General features: G+C 36.2%; 1 protein-coding gene across 1 annotated transcript in view; it reads left to right on the forward strand.

Moving 5' to 3' along the window:
* The window catches only part of DDX58 (DExD/H-box helicase 58), a 553305-nt gene that overhangs the window by 358003 nt on the left and 182893 nt on the right, over positions 1 to 12409 (forward strand). The window contains exon 13 of the mRNA XM_044061005.1: positions 6986 to 7121. Coding sequence (XP_043916940.1) covers positions 6986 to 7121 — 136 coding nt within the window. The remainder of the gene's footprint in view (positions 1 to 6985; positions 7122 to 12409) is intronic.

The following is a 12409-nucleotide window of genomic DNA, read 5'->3' on the forward strand; positions in this document are numbered from 1 at the left end:
ATGCATTTTTAAATGCACTTGACAGTGTTCAGCTTATGACTTTAAGAGGAGTGCTGACTTGATTGGTATCAATTAGCTAATTGCCAGTTAGATATATAGTAGCAGGTGATTTTACACTCTGTTCAAGGTTTGACAAAGCCTCTTGGCGAAAGCGCTTACCTTCACACGTGTCTGGAATAAAAGGATATTATTTTTACTTTGCTGCTGGATTTTATCTACCTGCTGTTGGAATTTATATCAAATACTATCACAGTTTGATACTATACCTCGAGTGCATAGATATATGCTGAACTTTTGGTTCTGTGCTGGGTTGCTCCTGAGCGTTTATATTTACTACAGTTACTTTGCACTTTCTTGGCTATGGAGCATTTATCCCTTGGTGGGTGACGTGTTTATTTTCAGTTTACTTCATTTATTTTTTATATTCTCTAGTTAAAATGTTTGAGACCATGCAAAGTGTAATAGTAATTAAGAGAAGTAGTTTGTGGGATGTTGAACAAATGACTGCGGGATGAGTGGTATATCTTGGAATATTAATGGTCAAACACCTCTAATCAGGTTATTCTGTATAACGTGTTATCTTGAGGTTTTGCGGTCTTGTGTGGTAGCTTTGCAGGAAACATATTTGGAAGAGCCAGAACATTTGCTGGACTAAGGAGTTTGATTCTTCATATCAAGAGGAACATAGACAAATGGTGATACATCTGTTTGCACATAATTGTCCCCTTGAAATTGAAGAAAAGTGCTTTTCTGATATTAATATCTACTGATCTGGAGGGTGTTACTCAACAGGTTTGGCTTCTGCAGTTTTGCTGATGGTGTTTTTGTTAACTTTTCATAGGGGAGACCTTTGAGACATCTCAGTTTCAAGGCAACCTGGAATTCAGACAAGCAGATGTATAAAAATATTGATCAGTTTCAGTAAAACCTAATTTAATGGCAGAGTCAGCAGTAGAAGGGCATGTTTTATACTTCATAATTAAAATAATGTTAAAGCTCTTCATAAATTAGAGCAGACAGATATAGAAACAAATGAATGGTTACTGTTCTGATACAAGTGTTAAGGTGAGATGTCATTATATGCTTTAGTTACCATAAAAAAAATTAAGATGTGCCATACAAGCATTAAGAGATTTTTTTTTTTGCTGTCCCTCCAAATGACCTTTAGTGTCTACTTGTCACCCATATTCATTTATTCATTTCATGTTGTGTAGGTAGTATTTAAATATATCCCTTCATTGAGTAGGTTTAGCTTCTTTCAAGTGCACCACAGGTCAGTTGAGTCTGGATCCCTGCAGCAGGTAAGAGCCAAAGAGGAGGGCATTAGTTTGTCAACAACTAGCTCGTAAACCAGAATATCATTATGTTTAAGCTGCCAAAAAGGTGGTCCTATTGACAAGCCAATAAGTTAAGGTACCACATCTTGAATTGTCAGGTAAGTCTGCAGACTCAAAAAGAAAAAAAAAAATTTTTATAGGAATGCAAGCCTTCACAGCACTCCCAATGTGGGGTTCTAGCTCATTCACACTCTTCTTATATATACCAAATCCAAGATTGCACTGTCATGGATAAGGGGGAGCAGTGTGATCCTTGAATGGAGAACTTCTTCCCCAGTCCATGATAACGCTCAACTGTGATGCACCCACTGGATTGTTGCACTCACTTTTTGGAACACATGATGAGAGAATGTTGACAGCATATCTCTTGAAATGTTGTTCTTCAAAGTAAAAGACTACACCCATCCCAATGTGGAGTGTTTCCGGGTGCTGTTGTTCTCTAAAATTCCTGGAGTAAGTTGAGCGACATACATGGACACATCTGTGTTGCACACATGCTGCAATGCATGTGGCTGTAGGGTGGCTTCTAACTTTGTTAATGTCAGTGCCACAAGTGATAGCTCTTCTGTTTCCACAAATAGGTACTTATTTTATGGTAATGTCCTCCATCCTCCCTAGTGAGAAAGGGTAGAATGTCCTATGTCACTCTGTTCTCCATCCCTAGGTAAAAACTTGTGAAAAGGGCCTCTGGTAGAAACCATGGTGTTTACATCTTAGGTGATTTCCTTGTCCCTTCTCCAGCAGGTGAGCTATGCTAAGAGATGAAATTAGTAGAATGTTTGTGGGGTTTTGTGCAGCTCAGTGATGTTCAGTTCAAGATGGATTGTAGGCTTTAGTAAATATAATGGGATGATATCCAAGTTAGGAGGGAACTCAGAGTTTAGTTCCTAAGACTAGGAAAGTAGTTTCCATAAAGGGATCCTTTAGCAGAGAATTCTGATGAATTAGTGACTTGCTAAGCAAAAGGAATATAAAGTAGCATGGATGATTATCATGCTAATCAGACATACTGGACAAGAATGAGAGATTCTAATATGTTTGGTTGAACAGCATTTTAGATACTCATGTCAAAATAAATCTGATCCATAGAGCTGTAATTGGTCCAGTGGCACTTTTATCACAGGGCTACACTGTCTTGTTGAATTATATTGTTAAAGGGAAAATTTTAGTGCAGCCAAGTTATTAATGGGAGCCAGAAAGGACTGGAAAGAACTGGATTTTAAGAGGAAGTGAATTTAGTCTTTTTTTTTTTTTTTTTAGACAAGAAACATCTTTATTGAATCATCATGTATGGCATGGGCAATCATACATTTATATACATGAAAGCAAACCATACTGACATAATTTTAGTTGCAAACATTATATAGCACTTATAATCTATCCAGTCATTCTCAAGTCAGATATTGCATAGCTCATTCAAATCCTGCCTTCTTTTTAAACCTCATTCCTCCTGTCCGTGTATTGGTCCCTCAGTTCCCATTTTTTTCTATGTAATTTACTCCTGCCCTTTTCTAAAGATCCCAATTGCAATTGTTTGATCTCTGTTACTATATTCACTGCTTCTAGTACAGTCGGTTTACACTTTGATTTCTATTTTCTAGTATTCGATTTTTTGACAGCCACCATAATTAGACTCAGCAAGGCCTCACTATGTCTAGATAATTCAGATTCTGTATCAAACAAGTGAATTTTAGTCTTAAGTGTGAAATTAATAGAAGAAATACCCGTACTCGGTACAGATCCACTGGCCTGCAGAATACTGATCTTATGGTAGTATTATGTGCTATGAGGGTACATTGAAAGATCAGAGTGTAGCCCAGGTGTTAAAGACAGTTAACATGCTCATTGGTTATGCCAGCTGAAGCAATGCTTTTGAAGTAATAGGGTTTGTTGATGTATTCACTAAGAATTAAGTGGCCACCTTGTCTAACTACCGTTTGCACTGATGAGCAGTGTTACAGAATGACTGAAAGGAAACGTTTATATGTTAACTAAAGAGGTACGTTATGAAAGTCTAGAAAGTACAAAAAGAAGCTTGGCAGGACTAGAGGAATTGTGTGACAGGATATCTTAAAGCATATAGGAAAACAGTCACATTTGGTGGGGAAACGGTAGAAATAAAAAATGGGAATATGAGTTCAGCTCCATGGCATAGAGAACTGAAGCTGGCTATGACTTAGACAACCCAGGTTTGATTACTGACCTTGGAGATGAAGGGGTAGGAGATATAAAGGAATGACGTGGAGGCTGTACACCTCTCCCGTGGAGGAGGATAGAGAATATGTGTGGTGGGGTGCATACTTCACCTACAGTCTCCACTGGAGCCTTGAAAGTGATGAGTTATCTGCTTTCAAGGCCTGGTGTGCTATGGGGTGGCATCTCTCACAGAAATGGATGACTAATCCTCACTGTAATATTGTACAAATAATACTTGCAACCTTGTGGACATGCACAGGGGCTGGATAAGGCTTAAAAGATAAAGTCATCTAATGGTTGCCTACATGACAACCATGCCATAGCTGTACTCTTATCCAGTTAAGGTACATGGATGGATGAAAGCAGCAGCAATGGTGGCTTGATAGTCATCAGACTTAGAGGAAACAATGTGAATAGAATGGGCCTGGGAGAGCCATATCGGATGGCTTAAAGGTAAACAAGCAATGTAAACCATTGATAACAGAGTGGTGAAGATATATGGATGCACAGAAAGAGATATCAGCAGTAGAAACAGGATGCTAGTTCTCTGTGTAAGTAGTAAGACATACATATGAAGTATTGTTTGCAGTTCCAAAGACCCCCACCGTTCTAAGGATATGAATAGCATAAAGGCAGTTTAGCAAAGAGAAGATAAATGATTTGTAATTTGCGCTAAATGTAATATAAACAAAGGTACAGAGCTTGGCATAAATAATCTTTATGAAGGAAAGTTCATAGGTGACATCAGAGTCTTTTAGAGACCTTAAGGAAATGTGGGGAGTCCATGTGGCTATCATGTTTCAAAAAAGAAATGAATAAGAACATGACAAATTAGTATGAGATTGCAAAGTGGATGGTTTAACAGAGAAATAAGGAAGCACTATTATACATAAAGTATGCTAACTGATTGGAACAAATTTTAAAGATTTAATAGGGCCAGATACAGCTATGAAATTTAAAAAAATGCAGGGAATAGCAAGTGTGTGTCATTTCTTATGAAAGGTGCGTAAAAACTAAATACATAAATAAAAATAAAACTATAAAAAGTTGTTGGCAGTAGAATCTGCTACATCTTATCTAGTAGGTAGTAAATGGACATAGCTGTCCTTATCTGAAACTCATTTCTTATTTGTATGAAGGTTCATGTGTGTGTATAAACCACAGAACTGGAACAATATTGAGGATACCAACCTTTGACATAACCAGTAGAGCATAGTATCATTTGTGATGCTGTATTGACATCAGTGCCACCAAATGTGAGAGAGTGGACTGTAACCACTACCCCTAAATGTGACACACAGATGGCAGGATGCAACCCACTGATATCAAGATAGCTAACACTGTGGGGTTTGAATCCCACCTGTGCTGACCAGTTGCGAAGTAATAGCAAGAAAGTGTTTCATTAACTATTTTACAAAGTATGACTTTGGCTCCAGGAGTATAGAATGAATATGCACTGATCCCTGAGTATATACTCTCAACTTCCACACCCAGCTTGGACTGCACACAAACCACTTACAGAGATAAGTCTTTAGCCCAGCACTCCAACATGTACTGTCTCACTGCTGTGTCTATGAACCAATGCATTTCAGTGCCCCTTTATCTTACAGTATCTGCCTTTCACATAAAGTACTATTTAAACACACATGCACAAACACACACACACAAATTCCCAGGGAAGGCTGGCAGAATTCTCCTATACCCTACAGCTTTCTTCCTGGAATGGTAGTACTGTCACACTTTGTTACCAGCTGCTCTCAAATTGAGCCAGATATGAACTATACTAATAAATATTTCTTTTGCTGGTAGTGGGCCTTAAGCAGTTTCATGGAAGATGTGTACCATGCAGCTTGCTACCCAGCATGGCAAATAATGATTATCTTCTTGTCAGATAACAACAGTACATAAATATACTTGTAATTAATAAATAAACACCAGCCAAAAGAGCTTAAAGATAAATAAATTAACTTTAATTAAACAATAAAGAAAATAGTGCAAATACAGTGTAAAATATATGTAGGTTGACATACACAGAAAAATCAAATAGAATCAGTAGAAATAGTATGCCTACAGAAAAAAAAATCAGTGCAACATATATAATGTCCCTGGTTAGCTTTCTACAGAAGTACTGACCCTAGATAAATTAATAACTAGTACTCACAGATGGTTCCTCATAAACATGAAGGCATCAAAAGCTTCCACTAGTATCTAGCATCATACACAGTTATATAGCTTGTTTTATTTATTTATTGTATTTATAAATAAATAGTTCATTTATTTTATTTCTTGTTTTTCTCCCAGTCCCTAATGTCCATGACACCATCATCCTGTTGCTGTGAAAAACAAGAAGCTACATTAGTTGTTTTACTTGTCATAGTAGCCAAGCAGTTTGTGAAAACACAACCACATGTGCTTCCTTGGAAATCTTGAATCCATTCTGATGTCTTAATAATAAGAAGCCATTATATTCATCAGTCATTCTAGCAATTATATCACAGCAGAAGGACAATTCCTGGTCTTTCATCTTCTGTTTGGTGCATTAGCAAGTTGAGAGAGCATAGGTCTGAGGACCCAATACACTGCAAAGATATTCCTTGTTCTTTGATATTCAGAAAGACTTAGTCACATTTTTTTTAAATGACAACAAAACAAAATAACTGTGTTTGCACCTCCAACTTCCACACCCATCTCACCACTTTGTCTATGAACTAATGAATTCCAGTACCCTCTTATCTACAGTAACTGCCTTTCACATAAAGTTTATTTACACACACAGTAGCATAGCTAGGGCTGAGAAAAAGGGTCAACTGCCCTGGGTGCAAAGTAATAGGAGGCCACAATCAACAGATCCAGATCTCTCTGTAATGCAGTACTGGCTTTTAAAAGCTGATATTACATTTGCAGTGAAACCTTAGCACTGTAAAGCTCTGTGTGTGGTCTAAACTGTCAAGTAATTGACTGAAATGGGCAAAGGAAGTAACTTGTCACTGGTTTATTTCACTGAAAATGAAATAGCTGTCAATGTGATGCCCCTATATTTATTGTGGTGTGACCACAGTAATGATTGAAAACAAAAAAAGACAGCTTTGAAAGAGCTGTAAATGAAAAGTATGTTGACCACTTTAATGGCATACCATACTATTTGACTTCATTGTAGCCTAAAGTATCGAGGGTGATTTTCTTTGTAGAAATTGTGAGTGGATCAAGAAAAGATGATCAGAATGTTAGCATTGTACCTAACAGTTAATTGTAAATACAAAAAGTTAACCAGCAACCAAGTGTGTAAATATTGAAGATCATTTCAGTCCTCCAGGCTTTCTGTTGTCCCAGCTCCATGATGGCCTGCTAAGAAGATACCTCAGCAAGACAAATATACTTTTTAAATATCTTGTTAAATGGTGATTTACATTTTCTTTGTTTCTGAAATTCTAACATTTTGTTTTCTTCAACAGAAATATAACGATGCATTAATCATCAATGAGGATGCACGTACTAAAGATGCTGTGGCATACTTAGAAAAATTTTTCAATGATATCAAAAATGCTGGATTTGATGCATTAGAACAGCAACTAACAAAAATGTTTGAAGGTAAGCATGTGATAAACTAATTAAGTTGTCATACTGCTGATTCTTAGTTGTGGTTCAGGACCTCATTTCCTTGTTAGCTTGAGCAGATAAAATTAGCAAAATGCAGCATTGGATAGAGGTCATATATATATATATCACAAAAACCACAGTCCAAGTCTAGAATAAATGACCACCATGGCTGAATAAATATGAACTTTAATATCAAAACAAGGAACAGAAGGTTAGCGCTTTCACGATACACAGATTGCTTCTTTAGACCAAAGTACATTTAAAAAATGTGCCTTTTTAAAACTTTAATCACCAGTCAAAATCAAGGTATAATGTACTGTGTTAAAGCAATACAATCAATAAAAACATTAAATGGAAACTCCTAAAACATAAAATACTTTGAAATATATTTACATAAGAAAATTCAATGAGCAAGTGCTCGTGTTTTAAAAACAGGTTTTAACGACACTGCTTCATTAATACCTGGGAACTTATCTGCCCTTAAGCTGTAGGATTCAGGTTGGCTCTCGCACTAATGTTCTGTTAACTAGGTCGTCTCCTCTAATGTGTGGATGTACAACCTCCTAAACAAAAAATTTAAATGACTGTTGATCATCTGTATCCCTGACATGTCGAGCTAATGCATTCCTATCATTAACATTATGAACATCACTAACATGTTCAAGGGTTCATTCCTTAAACTGTCAGTTCGTTTTTCCAATATAGAATACATTACAAGCAATACAGACTGCAAAATAAACTACATTACTAGTGGTACTATCAACATAAAAATCACTCTCAACACTAAAACCCAAAACAGGATGAGTGTATTTATAACCTGAAAAAAACAAAACAACAAGCATTACAGTTTCAACAAGCAAAAGTGCCTTTACACTGCAAAGCTAGTGGATGGACCAAAGAATGTATCCTATAACAAAGTTGCCTCTTCAACAAAGGAAACAAGGAATGTGTCATTAGCTGCTGTGTTTCCTTAAACAGACAGGTGGTTTAAATGTTTTTAAAAAGCCAAGTACTTTCATGCCTAAAGTGATTTTTGTATGCTGAATGTATTAGCTCAACATGTCAGGGATGCAGATGATCAGCATTCATTTAAATTTTTTTGGAGGTTGTAAATCCTGACATTAGAGGAGGGAGACATAGTTAATACAGCATTAGTGCAAGAGCAAACCTGGATCCTACAGCTAAGGACAGATAAGTTTGCAGGTATTAATGAAGCAGTGTCGTTAGAACCTGTTCTTAAAACAGGGGCACTTTTGCATTGAATTTTGTTATGTAAATATATTTCAAAGTATTTTTATGTTTTAGGAGTTTCTATTTAATGTTTTTATTGATTGTATTGCTTTAACACTGTACATTATACCTTGATTTTGATTGGTGGTTTAAGTTTTAAAAAGACACATTTTTAAATGTACTTTGGTCTGAAGAAGCGATTTGTGTATCGTGAAAGTGCTAATCTTCTGTTCCTTGTTTTGATATTAAAGTTCATATTTATTCAACAGTGGTGGTTGTTTATTCTTGATTTAGACTGTAGCTTGAAGCAGATACCAGCAAATTGTTAGGTTGCTTTCTGACATTGGATTGCTTGACTCTGAATAGGAAGTGAACCAGCTGTCAAATCACTGGTATAGTACACATGATAAATGCTAATCTTTTGGGCAAAAAGATCGCTGCACAATGTTATTTGTCCTTGTGATGGAGTCTGGGCTTTTAGGTTTCTGGCTGATAATTTTCTTCAGGCAGAAGTGTTTTTATTCTTTTTAAAAAGTGATGTGATAGCTGGTGTAGATGAATTAAATCTATAATAGCTATATGGGCAGTGATCCTCTCTTAAAGTTGCTAACTAGTGAAGCTCAGTGAATGGCAGGTGTTTTGTCTTCCGCAGTACTCATCCTGCATGAGCTAACATGGTTCCCTTACTGTACATGTGCACTGATTTATGCTGATGTGAACCATACGAATAACTTGTGTTATCAATTGCTCAGTGTACTTCTTACCAATCATAACCATAGGCCATTCTTCTGTACTACAGTAGCACATTTGCTAACAGTGGCCTTCACTTGTTTAACTAAGTTTTCTCTATAATTTTAAAGAATATGGATTTTAACATTGTCATGAGTTTTTCAAATTCTAAAATGTTAACAGTTGTACTTACCTTAGACACATACCACCAAAAGACATTCATTGTAGTACTTGTTTTCCTAGTTATCCTCACTATAAAAACTTAAAAATAAAAAAGTAGAAGGGTGAAGGCCTTAACAGCTTTTATTTTGCAGAAGACCGTTTCAAAACTAAGTAACAAGGACGAGTCAGAAATTTCCACATATTTTTCAGGAGCCTCTTCTTTGCTGAAGAAACATAGAATACAGAAAGAAGTAAGGTTGCTAGTAGAGGCAATGGAAGCAAGTTGATCTGGTAAAAGTGATTGACATCAATCCACAGAGAAAAAAAATGGCCACATATACACTTTCATCAGTGACTTCCAGAACAAAGCCAGGGTTGTCTAATCAGCTGATGTAGCTGACAAGCCCAACTCAGAAGATAGCCTTTGTGGTATAAAAGAGTTCCTGAAGCAGGGTACATTCTTAATAGCATTTGTTGTACCTTTGTCTATCCACTCTATATTGAGGAACTCAGTATAAGTCCTGGGCTAGGTTTGCTCATATTTTTAACAGTATTTCCTTCTGGTGGCCTAGTGGTTTGTCTCCTGTCCTGTAGAAGCACCTTTATTTACTTTGCTTTTTGAAAATCATTCTATTCTGTTTAATGGAGAAAAGGTAGCAAAACTCTGCCATTCCGTACTGCTGCTTCCCAAATTGTAGTTGCAGCCCTTTTTTTTCTAATTGTATGCATGAAAGTCACATGTGTGCTATGCATATAGTTTCCACCTGAGCAAACATGTTGGGTATCACAAAATGGAAAACTGAATGCCCCAAAACTGGAGAGGTCTGACCATTTTCCAAGTCTGTCAAACATTTTGCTGCACATTTAATCCTCCACTGTTTCTTCATAAAAGACAGAGGTAATCCAGAGGGCTTGAGTGAAGTCTGCTATCCCTCCTGTGACATCTACCTGCTTAACTGAATAAACTACTGGATACTTCAACAAGGTGTCTTTATTACTCCTACAGGGAGGGTATCAGAGAGAGACAGAGTGAGAGAGATAGTCTCCTAGATCTGCTAGCTAAACTGATTTTATCTGGACTGATCCTTTATACTCTATTTCTTCACAAAAGAGGAAAACCGTCTGTTTCCCCCTCATGCTTTACTTAGGATAAAAATTTTACAGGGTCTCCTTTCAGTAATGCTCAGGCCAAGAAGATGACCCTTACACTTGCACACCTAGTATTCCTGACAGAGTACTCTGTAGGGAGCATTTAAAGTCTGCCAACTCACTATGCTCCCAAAGCATATCTTCCCAGTTACCTGTTTCTTCCCAGTCACACCGCCAACATTACCCAAGTAAATATTCTTGAGTCTGCTTGGGGTATAAAAGTATCTATGCAAATACTGCCAGGCAAACATCCCAAATCCTAAATTAAAAGTGACTTGAAGGGCTACAACTTGGATAGGGCGTTTCTATGGAAACGCATATCAAATGCAGTGACATCATTGTACTCCAGAAGGAGAGGTTATAAATCGCCCTCTGTCTATTTTGCTACGTCAGACGATATGGAAGCTATTATGGATGAAGAGAATGAAACTGAAGGATATCCACCATTGCCAGCAGCACAAAGTCCGACAGCACATGTTAAACAGTTTTGGAATGAGGTTCCCACAGTACAACAATATAATAGTAAGAAGAGGGACAGAAATGACTGGGCACAAAATAAAAATGCTGAAAAAAATTCATATGGTGATAATAACAAAGAAAGCAAAATGGCACTAATGTCTGTATGGATAAGTCAGTCTCTAGTATTAAATTTGTCTACCATAGACATTTTGGAAGCTGCTGTATCTGTTTTAAATTTATGTTTGAAATTTATACCTACAGCATTACCTTGTTTACATATTTTAAAATGTGAACTTTTTCGTTTTGGCGGTAAGTTGCACCTTATGCTCTTTTTTGAAAAACAAACTGATAATGTGTTATCTGATGTTGACAACAGTGTTGATACTTCATTTATCCCTTGCATAACTGAGGAAGAAAAATTTGAGACTGTGCAAAATAATGCATACAGTGTTTTAAATGCAAGTAAGATTAAAAGTGAGACCGTGTTTATGCCACCCTATATGAATGAAAGTATTCAGAGTTTTATTACAGTCTTAAATTATAGTGTAGAAAATGTATTTTATGCATTTTTAAAAAAACGACAGACTGTTCAATATAATCTGAACAAGGAACAATGGCTGGCTTTTAAAAGGTTGTGTGAAGACCGGAGGGTGATTATAAAACCATCAGACAAAGGAAATAAAATTGTAATTATGAATCATGCACAATATGTTGAGATATGTTATGCACACCTAAATGATACAGAAATATATGTAAAAAGTGATGTGATAAGGTATTATAAGGCAACAGAAGATTATTTAAGTTTGTTGGATAAAGGCTTGCATTTGGGGTATTTTACTAAACAGGATTTAGATAAAAAGTTTGGTATAGCTAGTACTTGTATTGCAACATTCTGTTGTCTGCCAAAAGTACATAAAGGAATTAATAATATGAGCAGTCGAGCAATTGTTTCAGCGAAAAAATATTTTTTAAGAAATATGGTTGTTTTTTTACATGAATTTTTAAAGCTTTTTGTCTTAAGAATTCCCTCATATATCAGAGATCACCAAGACTTTTGGATAAGATCAAAGATGTAATATGGAAGGAGAATATATATTGGCTAATGTTTGATGTAAAAAGCTTATATACAAACATTAAACATGCTGTAGGGATTCAGGCTTTATTCTATTTCTTGGGAGATACCCCTTTATCACATTATGTTGTGGAGTTAGTATCTTTTTTGTCTTCAAAATAATTGCTTCACCATTAATGGGGAAGTTTTCCATCAGTTACAACACACTGCCATAGGGGCAGTGTTTGCCCCCATGTATGCTAATTTAGCAATTGCTAAATTTGAGATGGATAATTTGTATAATCACACATTTTTCAAGTCATATGTAGTGAAATATTTCTGATACATGAATGACTTGATATTTTTATGTGACGGAGGTATAAATGGAGTTCAGTTTATTCAGGACATACAACTGAACAATTTTGACCTTAAATTTGATGGGATACAAATGGAGGAGATAAGTAGTTTTTCTGGGTATTTATTTATTGGGAAAAATAGG

Source organism: Protopterus annectens, chromosome 2.part0 (assembly GCF_019279795.1).
Source record: "Protopterus annectens isolate FY-2018-M chromosome 2.part0, PAN1.0, whole genome shotgun sequence".
Taxonomy (NCBI): domain Eukaryota; kingdom Metazoa; phylum Chordata; order Ceratodontiformes; family Protopteridae; genus Protopterus; species Protopterus annectens.